We start from the raw sequence: 22,731 nt of genomic DNA, 5'->3' as shown, positions 1-22,731 counted from the left end.
TGGTGTGTACAAGTTTCACCTCTTAACAAATGGAGCCTTTACCAAGGTCCCTGCTACTCTCTTGACCTCGAGCTGTTTAGCTCAAACCATGACACATTGTCTTACACAGCAGGGCAGTTCTGAAGCAAAATAAAAATGTAGTAAGTGATAGAAGTGGGCCTTGGATTTTGGAAAAGCAATGGTGACAAATGCTAGAAGCTATATTTCCAAAGAGAGGTATAATTAATCTCAAATAAATTCAAAGACAAAATAGACATTGTAGTTAGTCATACAGTTTAGGGCCCCATGCTAGTACTTTTTCCTAAACGATCATTGCATAACAATGTATGTAGTAGTGTTCGATGCTAGTTCTCAGGGACTGTTGCATTTAAAAGCCTAGGCAGTGCTGGAGCCTACAGGCCTGATGACAGAGTTATAAGAAACTTTTCTAAGGTTAAAAATTACATCATGAGAGCAAGGGACTGCTAAGCATTTGGTATTTAACAGGCATAAATGATGCTTATTTACATAAGAATTCTCTTTTAGTTCATCAGTTCTGAATATTTGAGGTATTTCTTATCTTCCATTTTTATTTGTTATTTTATAGATTAAAAATATTATAAATGCCATGCAGTAGTTGTGTGATAGTTGATTAGCGTGGAGAATAGTTGGAGACTGGAGTTGAAGAGCAGGGAGCAGAGGTTTCTATTCTGCTCCTTTCTCTATATCTAGAACCCACCGTAAGGGCTGGCTCATAGGAGCTCAGTAAAGCTCGAAGCCATTAACTGTGAAGAGAGTGCTTTGTATGCATGCTCTTGTTCCTGTTGTTCCAGACTTCTGTATGGAGCCCTGTCCTCTTCATGTTGTTTAGACAGAGCGCCATGGAATATGTATACACTGAGGAGGTCCTGAGAGGGTTGCACATTTACAGGGTTTTTGTTCTTAGAGAACAGGGGTTATCTTCATAAAGTTTTATAACCACTCTTGAACATTCTTTCTGCTTTTAAATTGAAAATAGTTTGTTCTCTCATACAGTACATCCAACCAGTTTCCCCACTTTCCGTTCCCCTAACTCCACCACCTTTTCTCTTGCCCAGATCCACACCTCTCTCCCTCCACCCCGCCTCCGCCCCCACCCCCCACCCCGCTTCCTCCACAGAAGAGAACAGGCCAAAAGATGACAGCTACTGAGGACAGGACAATATACAGTAAGACAAGGCATAAGCTTGAGACTGGACAAGGTAACCCAATAGGAGAAAAATAGTCTCAAGAGCAGGCAGAGATATACCCGCTCCCTCTGTTAGGAGTCTCGCAAAACACAAACCTAACAGCCATAACATACACAGAGGACCTGGTGTAGAACCAGGCAAGCTCCTTGCTTGCCCCTTTAGTCTCTGTGAGTCCACATGTGTCCAGCTGAGATGATTCAGTGGATCATATTCTCCTCTGTGTTCCTCGATCTCTGAGGGAAGGGACTTGATGGAGACCTCCAGTTTAGTCTCTGTCCGCATGCTGTCTGATTGTGGGTCTCTGTACCCACTCTGAGTGTGGCCAGAAGAAGTCATTCTGATGATGACTGGACAAGGCACTGATAGCCAAGTCTCTGGGCCCTCAAGGCGTATAGGGCATGGCTCTCTCTCTCTGAGGGTCTCAAGTTGAAACAAACATTAATTGGCCATACCCACAAATTGTGTGACACCATTGCCCCAGCACATCTTTCAGACAGGACGTACTGTAGGTGGAGGGTTTTGTGGCTGCATTAGTGTCCAGGTTTTTCTTTTTGTAGCCTGCAGAATACCTTCTTATGCCAAAAAGATTAGAGTGTAGGAATGAAGGCTCTATGCAGGGACCAGCTCGACCTCTCCATGTTCAAAGAAATGTGTAAATGTTGTCTGTGGCAGTGACCCCACCCCGCGGTCACTCTTTGGAGAGTGATCGTCTGTCTTAGTGTCAGCCTGGGTTGTTAGGGATCTCCATGGGACCCCCTTGGCTAACAGCTCAACCAAATGTAACCAAGTTCCACTGCTGGAAACTTGCCTGGCTACAAAGACGGCCAGTTTAGACTCTGTCCTCCAGTACTAGGAGTCCTCACTAGGGTCACATAGATTCCAGGACGTTTCCACTACACTGGGTTTCACCTCTACCCCTCCAATGCTCCCCGCTTCCAGCCATCTCTTTCCACACTTTTTCCTGCCCACTGGATCCCTCCTGTTCTTGTCACCACCCCACCCACAGTCCACCTGCAGAATCTGTTCTGTTTCCCCTTTCCATGGAGAGCCATGATCCCCTGTCGCCACAGCCCTTCTATTTACCTATCCTCTTTGGATTTTGGGTTATAGCTTTATTATCATTTACCTAACCACTAATTGTCCAGTTGTAAGTGAATTATATACCATATTTTATCTTTCTGGGTCCGTGTTACCTCACTCAGGATAATTTCTTTTTCTACTTCCCATCCCTGCAAATTTCATGTCTTCTTTTTTTAAACCTCTGAGAAACACTCCCTTGTGTAAATATACCCCATCCCATTCCCTTCCTTTCCCTCTTCTCCTCTCCCCTCCCCTCCCTTTTCCTTTTTTTTTTTTTTTTTTTTTTTTTTTTTTTTGAGACAAGGTTTCTCTGTAACAGCCCTAGCTGTTCTAGACCGCGTTTTTTAGACCAGGCTGGCCTGCGCTCACGGAGATCTGCCTGCAGGTGGGCCATGGTGGCACATGCCTTTAATCCCAGCACTGGGGAGGCAGAGGTAGGTGGATTTCTGTGAGTTCAAGGCCAACCTCACCTAGGAGAGCTAGTTCCAGGACAGGCTCCAAAGCTATAGTAAAACCCAGTCTTGAAAAATAAAGCAAAACAAAAATGATCTCAAAGTAGTTTTGATTTGCATTTCTCTGATGGCTAAGGAGGCTGAACATTTTCTTAAGTGTTTCTCAGCCATTTGAGATTCCTCTATTGAAAATTCTGTTTAGATCTGTGTCCCAGTTTTTTTTTAATTGGATTATTTGGTTTTTTAATGTCTAGTTTCTTGAGTTCTTTATATATTTTGGATATTAGCCCTCTATTGGGAGGAGTTGGTAAAAATCTTTTCTCCATTCTTTAGGTAGCTGTTTGGTCCTATTGACAGTGTCCTTTGCCTTATAGAACCTTTTCAGTTTCTTGAAGTCCCATTTATTGTTGATCTTAGTGCCTGAGTTATTGGTGTTCTGTTCATAAAGTGTGCTCATGTGTTGAATATACTTTCACTGAGCTGGGTTCCCCCTCATACCCTCGAAAAAGAGATGACTGTAATAGTGAGGTGGCGGTAGATACTCCTTCTGGTTCCATGCGATAGCTGGGATCTCTGTTCTGCACCAAACTGCCAGGGTTGACTGATATCCATTCAAATGGTTTGTGCTCCCTTCATGTGCTGAAAAACGAGATTCATTTCTAAATCTCAAAATCCCTGTATATGACCAGAGAGCGAAAAACATGAATGCTTTGCTCTGACTGCTGACTGGATTAATATTTCATGGTACCTGCTTTTTATGCAAGGTAACGGCCCAAAGTTTCTGAGATGTCAAAGAGGGATAGTAGTTATAAAGTGAGTATTTTGTACCTTGAATTTTCTGTTTTCTTCTCCTTGTGAATTTTACTTTTATTATTGAATTTCATGCCTTCCTTTTACTTAATCACTTGTAGCACGACAGAACTAAAGATAAAATTCTTTTTGCATGGTATAAAATGGTTTTTTTTTTGGTATCAGTATGTTCTCAAAAATGATATTAGAAAGGGAATTTATTAAACTATATAAACTACATTAAATTAAGGGAGACCTCAGTTATTGAATATAACACAGTTCATTATCACTTGTACCTAGTCTAGCCGTTTGTCTTTGGTGTCACCGCCAACTCTTAAGTTACGGTTCTTTCCTGTTTCAGGAAAGGGAACAGGCGCTTCTTGTGCCCATTTCCAAGTCCTGGATTACTGTGATTCTAATTCCTGTCCTGCTTTTCAGTTTGAAGGCCATTTCCTTTTGCTAGAATACTAATAGCTTTTTATAATAGAGGATCTCCAGGTAGGAGAATAGCAGAATGTGAGTGATACAAAGTTTTCTAATAAGTTATTTTAAATTGTTTTTCCTTTGTTTTGCCCAAATATTGAAGGATAATTGTTTTTTAATGTGTTTCCCAATACCCCCTGCACGCGCTTTTATGTCTTGGTGTTATGACTTCACTTCCATTATGTGGATCTCTCTTTTCTCTCTGATGTTAGTAGAGGGAAATGTCAAAGGAAATACTGGGTTTGCATGTGCATTGAATTTTAATAGCTCACCAGCCTAAACTTTTTCCAATTATGTTATCTGTGCCTGTATGTGCTCACACAAGTGCATTATGGGGTGGGGAGCACGCACCCATGACCTATTTGTTGAGATCAGAGGACAGCTTTGTGGAGTAGGTTCTGTCCTTCCATCCTTTTATGTATTCTGGGAATTGAACTCAGACCACCAAGCTTATCTAGTAAATACTTTTGTGTTCCCCACCCTGACCTTTAAAATGCCATTTAGAGGTTGGTGAGATGGGTTAGCAGCTAAGAACACATACTGCTCTTGTAAGGACTTGAGTTTTTTCTTCAGTGGCTCATACCAGGTGATACACTGTCGTCTTAAATTCTAGGTGCAGGGATTAGATCTCCTCTTCTGGGTTCTTTCTCTAGGCTCCTTGACTAACGTGTGCACCTACCCTCCAACCCAACACGTTCATGTACACATAATTAAAAGCAAACCAAATATTAATAAAATAGAATAACATCTAGAAAAAGTAATGGAATAATTTTTTGAGATTTGCTGACAGTACATATTTTTCTGTTATAGATAATATAGCTTGATCAAAGGCCCAATGATCAGGGTTTTTCTCATGCAAACACATCAGTGCAATTTTGAAGTTCATTTTCAGGTCCTTTTTTTTTTTTTTTTGAGACTGGGTTTCTCTGTGTAGTCCTGACTGTCCTGGAACTTGCTCTCTGTATACCAGACCTGCCTCGAACTCAGAGATCTTCCTGCCTCTGCCTCCCAAGTGCTGAGATTAAAGGTGTATGCCACTACCACCTGGTCCATTTTTCAGATAGGGAAAGGCAGATTATTGATAATTACGATAAAAATTTGTGTGATCGTAATTGTAAATTATTTGTTTCTTTTGAATAAAGGGCCTGACAAAAATTAAGTACATAAAATATTGTCAGGAGAAAATAACATTGAAATGAAAAACTTGATTATTAATGAAACAGTACCATTTGTACATAACGGTAAGAAAAGACATGGTATATGGCCCTACAAGGTAAATACTGTAGGAGTGTGGAACAGTGATGTGCCAGAAATTGACACAGGTTTTCACAGATGCAGGAGAGGCTGAGGCACTATGTTTATGTCTTAAATCAAGTGACCTAATTATATTGATTGCCCATCTTCTCACCTATAAAATTGGGAGGGAATTTAGCTCACAAGTCCTGATGCACCATTTAAAAGTGACATATACAAATTTGTATATTGCCTAGCACATTCGGATAATTTAGAGTTACTACTTTTGTCAAGAAAATAACAGTAATAGTAACATGCAAATAGACAGACATTTTTGTGAAAATATAATAGTTTTTGTTCACTCTGTAGTTATTGATGTCTAATGTAGCTATAGGGTTAATATTAAGTTAAGCAGAGAAACTTAAACTATTTTGATTGTTACTGAATATTATAAAGTATATTGTTATTTTAATGTTCTTTAGGTTAGGAATACTTTTTGGGTAGCTAATAATATTAAATTGTCCTGTTATTTAGGGAGGGAAAAAAAAGACAAAATTACAGATCATACAAGCTACAAGCTAAGACAGCTCACAAAACTAGAAATATCAGGAAATTTTAAATTTTTTCTTTAATATTACTTTGCTTCACTCTGTTGTCTTTTAGTCCCCTGCTGGTCAAAGAATTAGTAACTGGTACTAGCTGTATAAAAGTTTTGGTATAAGATGTTTAGAAACTGTATCTGTTTCCCTTTTCTCCCTCTGCAAACCCCTAGAAACATTGATGTTCCTTGTATTCCCACTAGGAAGCAGGTCAGTGACAGCTGTGTGCTTGTGTGTGTGTGTGGAGGGGGGGCTGGGTGTGCTTTTCTGAGATGGCTGTGTATAGGAAGGCTGGACTAGACTTTGTGTCTGCTGCTGAGTCATCTCTGCTGAGCTCACAGACACCAGTCACCGTTTGCTGTTTAAAGGTAGAATTTGATATGAGCTAGTGCTTCGGTTGGGTGTCTTCAAAAATTGTGTTTTCTTTTGATATTAAAATCATATCTTTAAATTCTTCAAATATTTTTATTTTTGTTTTTAATTAGGACATGTAGGAAAACTCTTAAGACTTGGCAAACAAAAACCATTGTTGAGATCAATCTGTTTATAACTGTGAACTTGTGATAATATGCAAATCAAAATCTTTCTGAGTTTTTATTTCTTCATCTCTCCGCTTTGTTCCTTTGACTTTGATTTCTAGAGGTTCCAAATAATCTAGAATGTTCTTTTATAATTGTAGTGATCTTGCTAATTATAGTTGTGTGTGTAGGTCAGAGAAGCAAAAGAGTAATCACAGGAGCGGTGGCACGGTGGCCGGCATGAGCGATCTGACCATGCCTAGTAACTGTGTGGTTTTGAGGTTTTATAGTTTCCCTTAGAAACTAGTTTCCTCAGTTTTTGTTTTCTAGTAGATTTTATCTGTTGTTTTGGTATAAGGTGTTTAGAAACTGTATCTGTTTCTCTTTTCTCCCTCTGCAAACCCCTAGAAACATTGATATTCCTTGTATTCCCACTAGGAAGCAGGTCAGTGACAGCTGTGTTGTCAATTAGAAACTATTTAAACTGCATCTAAATGCTCCATGAACTCCCTTTTGGTTCTAATTAGTATTTATTATCAATTTAGAACATAGTCTTCCTCCACCCTTTATCATAAAGAATTCTATAAGCCTTGTCAAGGTATATATGGAATTCCATTATCCATTATCAGACTATGTCCCTGAGGACAAGTACAACAATCATGAGTCTATTTTTCTTTCCTTTTGTTCTAGTAGGTAGCATTAGTTGTACACAAGTCATGTATTAGACCTTGTACTTACAACCTGTATGTAATTATATTAGGCAATGTATATTATTATACATTATTATAATAATAATGTATATTATTCAGTACATGCTTCATTTTTCTCCCTTTTACTCCAAGCATGAAATTGTAAATAACTAAAAATTATGTTGTGTGTAATGATGGAATTGATGCATGATTCCTGATGTATGATTCCTGTTTACTAATTAAGAATTATTCTACCAGTTCCATTGTAGGTATTCTGTAAATATTTATTGAAAAAGAAATGTGAAGTATTGCCTTCAGTTTGCTTTACCAAGTAAAATTGAAGACTGTGTGTGCTGCTTAACACTTAATATCTAGGAGTTATGCCTCTAATTTAATTTCTCTTCCTGTAGGAAAGACGGTTAAAAGAAAGAGAAGCCAGAAGAGAAGCCAACAAAAGACAAATAAAGGTAAGGAGGTGTGTTTGTGTGTTTAAATTAGGATCTTCATATCTTTATTTTGTTTTTGTTTTTTAAAAAGCAGGTCAGCTAAGGTATTTGACAAAGAGAATTTACAATCTTTTGTAATATTGAAATTAATTTAAATCCTTATTTTCCATTTCCATTTATTTTTTATGTTCATTTTTATATCAGGGTATTCAGATCTAATTGGATTTGAGCCCTTGTGGCCTATTGTTTACTTTCTCATTTATTTGTTTTTCTTTATAAAATATTAAAAATGCCAGTTTGCAATCTGGATTGCTTGACTCCTGACCTCCTTAAATACAGAAGACAATTGACTTTGAGGGCCAACTCTGGCAAGATTTGCATATCTGTCATTTTTAGACTAAAAATATGGCTTGTTTGTGCTCAGTTGGATAATTGGATAGTAGATTACTGTGAGAACATGGTTGCTTCGCTTCACCTTTGAAGATCTAGGTGAACCATTCTATAAGCTTTAATGTACCCCACAAGCATGTATAGTTTCCCTGGAAGATGTATGTAAAGTTATAAGTGCCATCCATATACAGCTATGATCTTTAATCTGGCATGCTTAACACTGAGACGATTTCAGTCCTGCCTTCTGAGGACATTTAATAGAAATGATTTCCTAGACCCATACTCTTGCTGTATGTGCTATGTCTGAATAGCCATGATTTTTTTTTTCTTGGCAGTTAACAAAGATCTGATTCTCTTAAATAAACCCATAACACAATGTTCTTTGTCCCGCTCCCCTCCCATACTGGTCATAACACTTAGAAAGCCAGTGAGAGATGATCACTCTAGTTGTAGTTTTGAAGTGGGAAGCAGCTACACTATAGTGTAAGCGGAAAACACTATTAAAGAGCACTCTCTGCAGAAGTGTCTGAAATGAAAGCTCTAGGATGTGCAGCCTGACTGGTCAGGCTTCTGCATATATTTATCATGCAAGGTTGAAGTGTCATGGCCTGAAAACTGGATCATTGGAACTGTACTGGATAAATATAAGGAAAAAAGAAAATCTTACCCTTCATGAAAACAGTTGACATTATGTATATTTCATGTTCAGTGTTAAAATAAACCCATTTTGTTTTACTAAGAAGCTTTTATTTCCACATAGGAAAGAAAGTCATGTTACTTCACTTCCTTTGTTTCTTACCTTTGTGTGTAGAGTCCACCTTTGTATTGTGGGCTCCGTATATATAGAGTTTTCTATTTATAGACCAGAGTGTAATTAATCCTGCTTCTGTAATGAATGTGTACAGATTTTTTTGCATTAGTGTTTTAAGATTTTATTTTTGTTGAGTATTGTTTGTGGTGCTGTCCTGGGATGTGCATGTCCGTGCAGGTGTTTGGGGAGGTCAGGTCTCCTGGAGTTGGAGCCACCTGATGTGGGCGCTGAGAACTGTATCGGGTTCCATGGCAGAGTAAAGTCTTATAACCACTGGCCATCTCTTCAGCCTTTGCCATTGTTTTTGCAAAAAGAATTTCAAAATTAAATACCGCTTACATAGTACTACTGGGCATTATAACTCTGGTATGATTTAAAGTATAGGAACTTGGACATTTTCAGGTTTGGGTATTGAGGGTGGATAAGGTTCTTGTCTTGGAAATAATTTCCCTCAAGTCTTGAGAGAAGACTACTTAGTATGGGTGTGTATATATATATATTGATGCTGTGTTCTTGGCTTTTCATAACCGATTAAGTTTTCAGGAGTTGTTTTCACTTATTAGCATGCTTCTGGATTCTTTTTCTTTAAATCCCTCTATAGATGTTGTCTGCGTTTTGTTTTTATCCTATTTCTGTTGTGGGAGTCAACTTATAGCCTGCTGTTAAGATTTTCTTTTAAAGCTGATCTCAAATGTGAACTTTGTGGCGAAAACCTTCCTCCCTCCTTTTTCATGTTTTTCCTGTGTTTTTTCCTTTGTTTGTTTTTTGTTTTGTTTTGTTTTTTTTTTTTTTTTTGACAACCAGGAAAGGAGAGGGCTTTCTTGTCAGGAGAAGACTTTTTACTGCATAGGCATGAGGACTGTGCTGAGTGAGCATAAGTAAAAGGGGGAAGGCTGTGCCAGTGACGAGTTCTTCTGAGCCAGGACCCTTAGTAGCCACTTACAGTCCCTGTGAATAGCTGAGAAACCTCCAGACCACAGCCCTCTTCTGGGGGTGAGGAGATGAGAGCTCTCTCCTTTGAGTGGTGCTTCTGTAGGGCTGAATGGCGCTTTATAACCAGGTTTCTGACATTCCCCAGTATACTCTGGTAAAATAAAAGTATAATGAATCTCTCAGAGACTTGATAATATTATTTTGAACAAGTTTTTTTTTATCTATGGTCTGTTGAAAGAAGAATATGAGAGCGAAGTTTTCATGATGAATTCCCGAATACCCAATAGTTAGTGATTTGGGAGATGCAGATTTTTAAAATTACATCTATATTTATTTTATTTGTATCTGTATGCGTGTGTGTGCACACACATGTGAAGGTCAGAGGACAAGTTGCTGGCATTCTCTCCTTCTACCACATGGGTTCTGGGATTGAACCAGACTGTCAAACTTGTCAAACACATTTACCCATTGAGCATTTACTGACCCAAGATGTAGATCTTTTACGTATGAAAAGTTTCCTTATAAAGAAGTACTGAACAACAGGATGCTTCTGTTTTATCTAACGAAATGATATATAGTTGTTGTGGTGATCAACAGAGTAGTACATCAGTTCTGGAGTTACGAGCAGCTATATGGGAAATACAGCCCTATCTCATTGTTTAGCTAGGTTTCCTGTTGCTCTGGTGGCTGCTCACATGTGATAACTAATATCTGGAAGGAGTTTACTTTTATGTAAAGAAAAAAAACAAGCAGTGTGAAAACTTGAGATGCATCTTCATATTTCTCAGGGCTCTGGTAGTTTTTAAAAAGAAGTAGGATTTCTTAAGTACAAGTGTGATGCCGATGAAATAGGATTGGTGATAAAGAAACAAAGAGCAGCTTAGACGGAAACACGGGAAGTAACATGTTCAAATTTAAAACAGTTCATACATTTTGAGGTTGAAGTTCTATAAGCATTATAAATCTTTCTAGTTTTGTTGCTGAGATGCTTAGTTTACTTGACGATGTTTTGTTTTGTTTTGTTTTCCCCAAGACAGAATTTCTCTGTAGCTTTGGAGCTTGTCCTAGAACTAGCTCTTGTAGACCAGGCTGGCCTCGAACTCAACAGAGACCTGGGATTAAAGACATGTGCCACCACCTTCTGGCTGACAATAGTGGTCTTAAGAATAGTTTATCCAGCAGGTAAAGTGAAATAAAAGCAGGAAATAGAGGAGGAAAAAGGTTAAATAAAAGGCAGGGATAGAGAAGAATATTATGGAAGGAAAAAAAGCAGAAAGAGCTGAGGAGAAAGAAAAAGATTTACTAAGAATGAGAAAGTGTATGCAGCAGCAGACTCAGCTCAGACACAAAGTACATAGGGAAAAGTTTCTCCACACTCAAGCAGAGCTCAACTGACTGTAGCAGTCAAGAGATGGGCCTGAGCCCGAACTCAGAGACCAACCATTGCAGCCTGTATCTTCTTTTGACTCTGAAGCTCCAGCCACCTGTGTTTCATTCACAGGACTGTCACTCTGGCAGCATGATTAATACTTGAAAAGTATTGAAAAGTCTTGAAAGTGTGAAAAAAAGGCCTTGTACCTGTACACATCTGAGTGCTTGTGTTTGCTTCCTATATTCCCAACACACTTGGGAAACACCCTCAGTTTGAACAGTAGCCACCGCAGGAATTATGAGTTTGTGAGTTTGGGGAGGATGAGTTAACCTGTCTAGCCCACAGACTGCAAATCTAAGTATGGCCACCAGAGGCCCCTGATATATCAGAGAAACTATTAACATGAAAATTGACTGACATTATAGCACCTATCAAATGCAAACACCAGCATATGCTATAGAAAAGAGTTGATCTCTTAGTTCAGTTTCTGCTGCTGTGATGGAGGCCATGACTAAAAGCAACTTGGGAAGGAAAGGGTTTATTGCAGCTTACAGTTGTAGGGCATTTTGAAGGAAGTCAGGGCAGAAACCTTGAGACAAAACTGATGCAAATGCCATGGAGGAACACTGCTTACTGGTTTACTCCTAATGGTCTACCTGCCTTTTATACAACCCAGGATCACCTACCCAGAAGTTGTCCCACCCAGAATGATCTGGCCCTCCCATATCGTCATTAATCAAGACAATACCCCACAGACTTGCCAAACAGGCCAATATTATAGAGGCATTTTCCTCAGTGAAGATCCCTTTCCAGGTATCTAGGTCTGTCAGGCTGACAAAAACCAACCAACAGAACTGGCATATTCAGATTTACACCCTCCAACCCCCACAATATATATGATTGGCTAGCAGTTTCCAATTTTCAAAGACCCAGAAAGAAACTTCTCTAAAGTGTAATCAGTGTGTGTGTGTGTGGGGGGGGGGATTATGATGCTTCCTTTTTTTTTTTTTTCAAGATTTTAGAGCAGTTCACTTAGAAATCAAATGACTCATTTTAAGGTACTGTCTATTAGTAACTGAGTATATTGGAATGAGGTATTTTTGCTTCCCTAAATGACAAAGTAGTTTTACTGTTATCACTTTTTTTTTTTTTTTTTTTTTTTTTTTTTTTTTTGCTTTCAGGGGTAGTCTGCTCAGTCAGTAAATTTCCCAAAGAGATGAATGTTGTTGTGAATGCCTTTAATTCCAGTAGTGTTGGGAGAATCAGGAGTTCAGAGTCATTCTCAGCTACATAATGAATTTGAGATCAACCTGACTACACAAGACCTTTTTTTAAAATGTTCCCTAAATAAAGTGATAAGAAATATCCAAGCCAACAGTTGTGCAGATTTACTGTAGAAACAAAAGCATGAACAGCAAAGCAACATGACTTCTGCAAAATACCATAGCTTTTCAACTTCGTAATTCAAAGGTACTGAAAGAAGTAGTGCTGGGTAAAGATTGCAAGTTTCCAATTAAGAATGATCAGCGAATTACTTCAAAATAGATACAGGCGAATAGATACTCAACAACAGAAGAAAAAGCAGAAAAAAAAATGGAGCTTCAGCAATATGAATTAAAATAGTTACAACTATGGAAGGAAAAAAATTCATCAAGGAAACTGAAATGAAAAACCAAAAAAAAAAAGTAGGAAATGGGGCCTGAAGAGATGGCTCCTTAAGAGCACTTCTCACAGAGGCCTCGGGTTCTGTTTTCTCCCCACATGGCAGCTTACAGACCGTCTGTAGCTACAGTCTCGGAGGTATGAGGTCTTCTGGCTTCCATAGGCACCAGGCTTAATACATTGTACACATACATATATCAAGAGACAAAACACTCATACACATAAAATAATCTGAAAATAAATTAAAACTAAAAAAGAACTGTTGGAAACAATCTCAGTGAATTAAACAAAAAGTCCAGTGGAAAACATCTCCAGTAGATTCACCAAAGCCGAAGGAAGAATATGAGGGAAGGAATCAAAGGTATGTTAGACTCCATAAGGAAGTGAAATGAACGCACAAACAGGCATGGTCACATGTCCACATCTTTGTGATAATAGCGAGAGATATGCCTAAATGCTATAAAAGGAGTGGTGATAAAAACTAAAGACATAGGGAATCATTCAAGGAATTCTTACCCCTAGTCAAGTTTTAAAAAATACAAAATAAAGAAATAATTTTTAAAACTTTAGTGAAAAAAAAGCAGTTTACCCAACAAAGACAGATCAGAATAACATCAAATCCCTTATCAGCAATTCAAAGAGCATGGAAAGAATGAAAGATTTTATTTTAAACATTAAAAGTAATTAATTGGTATCCAAAAGTGCCATATTTATTTAATCTGTCTTAATTAATGATAAAATATAAGCATTCAAATAGCATAGACTAAGCAGTTCTTGACCAAACCAAGCCAGTATTCCAGAAAATAGTAAACCTAAAAGAATAGTACACACAGAGCAGGTAAACAGTTTTAAGTGTGAGAAAACAAGAAAGTGTAAAATTAATAGAAGAAATAGATAAGGGAGAGTTAGAAAGAACTCTGTCTTGTCTAACTCAGTAAAATAGCAAATCCCTAATATTAGTAGGGGTGAAAGAACAGAGCACATACTGATCAAACAACCAGAGATATAGCCTGTAAGACCAAAGAAATTAGTAATTCTCTCCTAGGATCAACCTTAATTATAGTAACCGTTTCAGCTGACCCACATGTGGCACATATACTGGTTGACTGGATCATAAAACTAGACCCAACTATCTGCTTTCTCCCAAAAAACACCAACAGAAATGTGGTGAAAGTGCAGAAAACAGTGAGTCAAGACAATGGAAACTGAAAACAAAGCTGGCCTGGCTATTCTGATATTTGATAAATTTCAAAGCAAAATTACTCGTGTTTTATTCAGCAAGATATTACATGTGCTCTGAATAGTGAATATTTCATAAAACAAACATTAATGAGTGTATAAAAGGTCTGATATAGTTCTTGATATAGTAATAGTGGGTGACTTCAGTATTCGACTCTTATTTTTATAGGTAGGTCATCCAAACCTAAAACCAATAACAAAATGTAGCCCTCCAAAATCAAACCATAGAATATCTCAAATGAACCTATAGATATCTGCAGAATGTTTTATCTGGTCAGAAACAATCACCCAGTGATGTTAAATGACACCTGAGTGTACTGGACTTTGGGCTTATTGACAGACAGTTAAAATGCAAGAATAGTTTTTAGTATTCAGTACAAAGCTTACAGTTATATGGTATATAAACAGAAGCATCTGTATTCCTAATAAAATCCAAGAGACAGAGAGAGAGAGAGAGAAAGAGAGAGAGAGAGAGAGAGAGAGAAAGAGAGAGAGACAACTGATCTCTCATCAAAAGAAGTGAAGGTTCTGCCTTTTGTCTTTAAAACAGGAAGGAGTTCAGTGGAAAGGGTGATAAAGGTAAATGATTTCCTATTTTTAAGAATTTATGGGATCAACTGCAGGTTTGTGGAAAAGACATTTGGGGATACATTTTTTTGCTCTTTGTTACATGTGGGCTATAGAGTGACAAAGCTTCCTTGTTTCTTCTTTGTAAGCCATAAAGACTTTTGTAGGAGAGCACCATAAACTAGTACCCCAAAGACTCTAAAGTTAGTAACTGGAGATTTCTCCCTGCGAGTAATCATGTCTCTAAGAAGAATTCGTTTTTTCTTTCTGACATGGTATTTTGTGTATTTGTTTGTTCTCTATGATTTTTTTCTTTTTGACCTTCTAAGAAGTTATAGATAAAAATGCTTAGAAACTAAAGTTTTATTGCTGTTATTATTATCAACTATAAATGATTCATCTTTGGTCTATTTTCTTGCTTTGGGGAAAAGATATTGCCAGGTATCAGTAATGTTTTATGAAGAAAGATTTTTTTTCTTTTCCATGTTTTTTGTTATTGGTCTGTTTCAGGATTGAAAGGATTGAAAGGTTTCTTTACTTGAAGAGAACTCTTGAATGTGTTATTTGTATGACATGTTGCTATAGATGTTTTACATCAACTGGAGTGTTTTAGCCTTTCAAACACTTTCATCAAGATTATCTTACATGAACAATAAGCTTATGAAAGAAGTGGAATATTACAGTTCTTCAGCTGTTGAAGTTTGAATCGAAAAGTCTAATTATCTGACTTGGACTAGATTACATTTAATTGGTGGGATGAAATATCTTAGGACTCAACAGAGGGCTTTTTGGCTTGTTTAGGAGTTTAATCTGTTTTGTCTTTTGAGTTTTTACTTTAACAAATCCTACTTGTATTGCCTTGGGCAGTATCCAGAGTGCTTAGGAAGGAATTGTCGAATGAGTCCCTGAGTTTACCTCTTGTTCTTCTAAACCATTGACGATTTACATGCCAAATGGCTCTAGTTCCCTGAACTTTAGTTTTCCTTATTAATGCAATCATTCTGGAGAAATGTTGGTAGTTTCTGGTAAGGTGAATGTTTGACTATACAGTATGCCACACTTTCTGACTAGACATGGAACTAAAAAAATGCATACATGCTTATAACAAAAACTATCACATAGCAACACTAGTTACAACCATCAAATGTTGGAAGTTACCCAAATTATAGAGTAGGTAAATTGTAGTGTCATCATACACTGAGATAGTACATATCTATCATTGCTGTACAGTAACAGGATTTCACAAATATAAATTGAGCAAAATAAGTCAGAGTTAATATATAGTACTCCATTTATGTAAAGTCTTTCTCAAAGCAAAACTAATATCTGGGGTCATAGTTAGGATTCAGGACTGTTTTGTGGGGGAAGAGGAGTATTGCCACTGAGAAGACAAGATGAATGTGGGAGATTTCCATGGAGCTTGGTTCCTGGTCTGGTCAGTTAGTAGTGTGCTTGTGACCGCTTACTGATTTGTGCATGTTTCTAAATGAACATTATATTTGTTACCTTTCTCATTACTGTAGCAAAGTACCTGGCAAGAACAACTTAAAGAAGGAGGAGTTTATTTTGGCTCATGGATTGAGGGTACAGTCCATTGTGGTGAGGGAGGAAGCCATAGCAGCAGGTGCTGGAGGCAGCTGGTCACATTCTTTCGTCCTCAGTCAAGAAACTGAAACAAAATGTTCATACTTAGTTTGTTTTCTCAGTTTTATTTAGTCCTGGGCCCTACCTCATTGAATGCTACCACTCACATTTAGGGTAGGTTTGCTTACTTCATTTAACCTAATCTAGAGAATTTCTTATAGATATCCCCAGATATTTATTTCCTTAATGATAATCAAGATTAACTACCACACATATACTTCAAATAAGATTTTATGTTTTTGAAAATGAAGAGAGAGATTAGATGTCTGTATTTTCAGCTCAGATGTTTATATTTGGAGATTTTTTGAATATAAGGTATCATTAATAACTCATAAGTAATAAGAAATAATAGCCCCTAAAAGGGGGCTTAAGTGAATGCTCTAAAAAAGTTAATAATTTATATTCTTCAAATACATAGTATTGAGTACCCCATGTTCCAAGAAGTGTGATGATTCACCTCCTAAAATTTATACAGTTATTTCTCTCATATAGGAAAAGCATACCCTTGTGGTTCTGTAGCTTGAAAAATGCTGCAAAATAGTATATGCATGATCTTAAAGTTCCCTTTATCAAAAATCAGAATGGTTATCTGCTTTGGACTGGGATTGATGACTAGTGAATTTAGGATTGATTGCTTTACTTTACCCGTCTTGATCTTAGCCTGTATTCGCCATCTCCCCTCATCACAGGCACATTTCATTTTCAGCCTCATTGAATTTTTTTAAAGAACACGATTGGTATCGAAATTGTAAACATGACTACTAGTGAGCCTTTGCTTCCTAAAGTCTACCCTTAATTTTTTTGCCCTTCCCAGTACAACTGGTAGTAGTTGGTGTTTTGGTAGTTGGTGGTAGTTAGTGTTCCTTTGAGAAAAACAAAAGAAGAGAAGAACAAATATTCTCTAAGCAAAGATGGAGAGATTAGAATGAATGAGAATGCCCATGTTATGAATTCTTCTGCATTGTGATTTCAGATCCTAGGTTATGGTCTCCCTTAATGAGTAATTGCCAGGTTCCTGAGTAGCTCTCAGAAGAGGAAGAAGGTTGGGAGTTCATTTCTGCCAGTAAGCTTTGTGTTCCAGGTCATATCTTCTGTAGTAACAGCAGTGCAGCCTGCATCGTCAGCCTTCCAGGACTCTCGTGAGGATTATAGTGTGAGCTTTGAATCACTTTTTAAAATGTGAATTATTGCTATCAGCAATATTAAAAAGGTGCTGGATGTCTTTTAAGATAAGGTTATTCTGAGATACCTAGGATCGATGAAAGCTGGAATGTGTTGTCACTAAATAGCTGAAAGATGCTTCAGCTTCAGACATCCAGCACCTTCCCTCCTTTTTCTCTCCCATCTGACTATTAGGTGGAAGGCTATTTGCATGCATATAATTTAGATACTACAACCACCCCCACTAAGAGTCAGAGATCCAAGTCCAAATTTGCTTCTATATATATTTTGCATTTCGCCTGTGGTGTTATAAAGTCTTGAGATGAGAAGTTCATTTTGGTTCACCTTATGCTTCCATAGGAGATTGTCTATGTGAGGGTAAGTATACCCTCACTCAGTTCAGACTCAGCATGCCCAGTTCTAGTTGTGGCTCATGGTACTTGATTGCATGCAGGCCACCACCTCTTGTTCTTGCCCTGTAAACCTCCAGACAGCATGCAAAACCAATATAAGCAATGAAAAGATATTGCCCAGAGCATTGGAAAATATGTGGACAACATGGCTTCTCCATGTTGAGAATATGTGAGTCTTGTATGTTCATTTCAGTATTAGAGGAAAGAGAAAGCCCCGAGAGTAATACACTGGTCAAAGTACTCTTGGGTGGTTTATACAAAACTGAGGCTAGCCTAATAGATCTAATGGTCTGAGATTCTGGACTCTGTTTTTAGTGTTAGCGGTAGGTCACTGCGGCATTGAATTAATCTCATAACTGCCATGACTCAGGTGCTCTAGACCAGATAGATGTCTTGCAGTATCCCTTTCAGGTCCACAGCTCTAATTCCTTTCTTATCTGGTAGGTAGAAAGTGTCCTTTATTACTTTAATATTCTTTCAGATCATTCTACATTACATTTGCAGGTGTGTGGGTTTATTCTACACAGCGTCTTCAACAGTAGTTAGAATGTGGAAGAAAACTACAATCATCACAGTGTAGAATATTTGTTTGACTTTCTTAGGGTTTTTGGAGAACATAATAATTCAGAGAATATAGACTCTATCAGATTTTACTGTCACACAAAAGGGATAGCAGGAAACAAAGCTAAAGAATTTGATGAATAATAGAGTCTATTAGATGCTGAGTTGAGATGATTCAGAATAAGTCTGGGGGATGCCTTGGGGTTTTTGGAAGAATACAATCTAGGGTGGTAGGATAATCCTGACAGGAGCCACCATTTTTACTCTTGAAGTAATGTGTTAGTTCTGATAACAAGACAGAGTTAAACCCGGTCTTAAAGAACTGACAGTGAATTGGAAGAAATTTGTCTTTATGAGCATCCGTTAGCATGGTGAGCTTGAGTTTCATTCATGTTTCCTTTTTGCATGTGACATAATTTCATACTTTTATGACTAGATAAAATATTATTTATATCCCATTTTCTTTATCTAGTCATTTATTAATGAATACTCAGCTTAATTCTGTAACTTAGCTGCTGTAAATAGTGCTTAAATAAACATGAATTGCACAATTATCTCTATTGCATGTTGACCTAGATTTCGTGGAGAATCTACCCAGGAGTGGTATGGTTTCCTGGAATTTATGAACTGTGTCAACGTTAAACAGTGAAAAATACATTCTCAATTTCCTTCCAATGAATGAGATGAATTGGGAAAGTATTTTTTTCATTATTTTATCTTCAAATCTGAAAATACTAATATTTAAATGTCAGAGGAATCTTTTAGAATAACATATATTTGATGTTCTTGAATCTTCCTGTTTGACATATTTTATCACATAGTTTTATTGAGAAAGTTTTTATTAGCATTTATTTTGTAGGTCTGCTACCCTACTGAAGGTCACTTAAAGTATAAACATTGCCCTAAATTTCATTCTGAACAGACTGTGGTTCATCAATATGGATATCAAAAATAAGAAGTACTTAAATGTATGTATAGATCATAAAATCTCAGTTGTTTGATATTCTTTAATTTTGTAAGAAGATTTTTTTATATGAAGAAAAGTTTGATATGCTATTTTCTAAAATCATACTTTTTATAAAGTACGCTAAACCTGTTAAAATATTTTTACAGACATTTTGACAGTTAGTATTTTTACCCTCGTTGTAGAGATTTCTGGTAGCGTGGGTATAATTTAGGAGAGGCTGAAGTTCAAGAACTCTGACATCACTTATGTGTCCCCACCTAGAGATGTGGTAGTCATTTTCAGTGTTTCCACACTTACATAATTGGGTCAAATTTTTCTAATTCTATTTTAGCAAATCATCCAAACCAATAAGAACTTATCTAATGGGGTATCTTACATTTCAATACTGTGACATGGCATTGGCATCTGTGAATGTGTTGAGCTAAATTATAGCTTCTGTAGGGTCCCTGTAGCCTGTGGGCCATGTGTTGGACACATCTGGCTAGTTCCTTCTTTGAAAACTGTATTCTATTTTATTTACTTTATTTTACTGTGAAAACAGTAATTTCCATAATTATAGGGAACTGTTTATTAGAAGGTATAACTTTGAAAACTAAAACCAGTTGCCTATTTGGCATCTCTGTTTGTATTTTTAGTGAGAATCTAAATATATCTAAATTCAACCTTGATATCATCAGTAAACTGAGATGCAGGTGAGCGTGAGGACTTAGGGATCTTTTAATGCAAGGTTAGTTTTGGGTCATTGCCTTCCTTTTCTATAAGTGAGGTAAAACCAGGGCATGCTTAATTTTTTCTATCTATCTGAAGTTAACAACTTTGGGCAAGTAGTAATTCTACATCCTTGGATATCTGGGAATATTTTAAATAGAATACTTTTGCTTGAACCCTAAACACTGACCAATTAATTGTGTGTCATTAAAGGTAATTGCAGGAAGGCAGATCCCTGCATTTACGTAGGATAGAAGAACAAAAGTTTTGGCAGTGGGAAACTGTTTCCACAAATAGCCAGGGGGATGTAATCAGTAAATCTCAAAAGCATATGAAAAATAGTGCCCAGTAAATGATTAAGCATCTCTGAACTGTGGGAATTTAATTCCCAAATTTGTAACAGAAAGGGAGTGAGCTACAGTAAAAAACTTTGCAACAAAAAAACCCAGCCACTTTATTCACAAGACAGTAATTCCAGTGTGCCTTGCATCTTAGTTTAAACCTCCAACAAAGCTCTTGGCTCTAAGGAGTCATCTTGTGAAATGAGACTGTTCTAATTTCTGAATGATTCTTTGATTCATAGCATATAACATAGGGTGATGCCCAGTAAATAGTAAATATTAATTGTAGCAGGAACATTGCCTGTTAAATTTTCTTGATTTTACTGTGAAAAACAGTAATTTCCAGATTCTATGGAACTATGTATTAAACGGTAATAACTTTGGAGATGTACTTGTGTCATTTGGAGAATGAAGAGTTAAAACTAAATGTGGTGAAAGGGGTGAGGGATGGCAGTGCTGTTCCTGCACATAAGCAGAAATGACTTCCTGTAGGCCGTCTCGGCTGTGTAAGCTGAAGCTTGCTTCCTACCCGTAGAAAAGATGCTACACATTGTGGGTAATTTCCGTTGTTATTTAGAGTAACCATATAGACAACACTTGAGAATAAAAGGGAGTCTAATGAATAATTATAACAGGGCCACTGATTCTGGGCAAACCAGGGCTATATCATCACCTTAGTTGTATAACTCAGAAATGCCATCTATTTAACCTGCTGTGGAGCTTAGAAATCTAAAACACCTAAGCTTCTGTTGGTAGGAATGAGACTTTGGTATAATACCTTAGTATGTTCCATTCATCTCTTTTGCTTTGCAGTACTATCTTTCCTGTACTTGTCATAGCAGCACAGAGGATGGAAAATACGCCTTTTCTCCACTTTTCTAGAACTTAAAATAAATTGCAACTTCTTTGTTTCATCAACTCCTTCCTTACTAGTCTTGTAAATTAGTAAAACAAAGAAGTCAAGCAGTGTTAGCATGGTTATCTCCCCCTTGTTATATCAAAGAGTTTTAATAGTACTGAGGATCCTAAGTTCACAAGTGATTGTCATGTTAGTAGTAATTTACCAAAATGATATCTATTATGGTATTTTAATCTCTTTTGGGTATTTTGATTCATCCTTTTGTACTGTGTATTCTTTGAAACTCATCTTGTCAAATGTTTCTCATGGATACAGAATACCAGTAAAATGTTATATCAACAAGGGAACTCGCAAATGAATCAGATTGGTGACTAATTGCAGTCAAAATCAATTTAAATTTATATAAATTATTTATTCATCAGGTAGTTACTTACATTGAATACTCATTATTATAATTATGTTCTATTTTCTATAAAATAAGCCATTTCTTCACTATGTGGCTTTTTCAGATGAAAGCAAATTGGAGTAAGCATGAGATAGATAACATTCCTTAACCCATTAAAGTTAACACTCTAAGAAGTTAGTATAGGTTAGAAAGATAGAAATATAACATGTGAAATAAATTGAAGCCAGGTGGTGGTGATGCATGCCGTTAATCCCAGCACTCAGGAGGCAGAGGAAGGCAGATCTCTGTCTCTCTATGAGTTCCAGGCCAACCTGGTCTACAGAGTGAGTTCTAGGTCAGGCACCAAAGCTACAGAGACACCTTGCCTTGAAAGACCTAAATAAATAAATAACCCAGGAACATGTTAAGATAATATTCTCCCTGGGTTAGACAACTTTGATTTGTAAAACAAACTTGTTTTGACAATAAAAATGTGAGTCCATTTTGCTTCAGTGTGCTAGCTTCTCATGACTTCTTTTATTTCTGACACCACAATTCTCTTTCTTTTAGAAGAACTTCTGAGTTTATTGTGGTCACTATGTGCTTGTGTTGTCTGTGAATTTGATGAAATATTAACAACGTTTTTGCAGTTGTCTTTTTAATGAAAATGAAGTCTTTTCTTAAATATAGATGCTAATTTTCCTTAGTCCCTTTCCTCCCATTTTTCTTTTTTTTGAAGTCATATCCTTCCAATTCATTTTCATTCTCCCATTCTTTTTTTAATTTTTTTTGCTCTCATAGCATATAAAAGTCTTATAAAAACTTATGTTCTTATTAAATCTGGGCTGTTTTGATTTACAAATAAGAGCCACTGCTCAGATGGAATCCTGAAATGGAATCTGCAAGAAAATGTTTATAAGATAAATGTCATGAGCATAATTCTTAATTAAATTACCCTAAATACACAATGCTTTATAATTTTTTATGATTCCATGGAGAGTTGGAAGATTTAGAGTTGTTATTCTGTGTTAACATTTTTGTTTTGATGCTTAAGTTGGAATAAATATTATTTTTATTAAAGGAGCCTTTATGTTGTGTAAAAACAATTAGGGAATATAAATATAAAGCAATGTTTTATAGTCTAGAGGTCAGATTTGAGGAAATTTTGACATTTTGTTCCTGAATAGTGTGTTTATAAAGAATATTGACTTAGTTTCTTCA

General features: G+C 36.8%; 1 protein-coding gene across 2 annotated transcripts in view; it reads left to right on the top strand.

Moving 5' to 3' along the window:
* Ddx10 (DEAD-box helicase 10) overlaps positions 1-22,731 on the top strand; it is a 164,673-nt gene that overhangs the window by 94,696 nt on the left and 47,246 nt on the right. For both annotated transcript variants that reach the window (XM_048417170.3, XM_085688759.2), the window contains exon 16: positions 7,462-7,518. In XM_048417170.3, coding sequence (XP_048273127.2) covers positions 7,462-7,518 — 57 coding nt within the window. The remainder of the gene's footprint in view (positions 1-7,461; positions 7,519-22,731) is intronic.

Source organism: Myodes glareolus, chromosome 4 (assembly GCF_982192425.1).
Source record: "Myodes glareolus chromosome 4, mMyoGla1.1, whole genome shotgun sequence".
Classification (NCBI taxonomy): Eukaryota; Metazoa; Chordata; class Mammalia; order Rodentia; family Cricetidae; genus Myodes; species Myodes glareolus.
The sequence above is the reverse complement of the archived record's forward strand: the minus strand, read 5'-3'. Positions and strand labels throughout refer to the sequence as shown.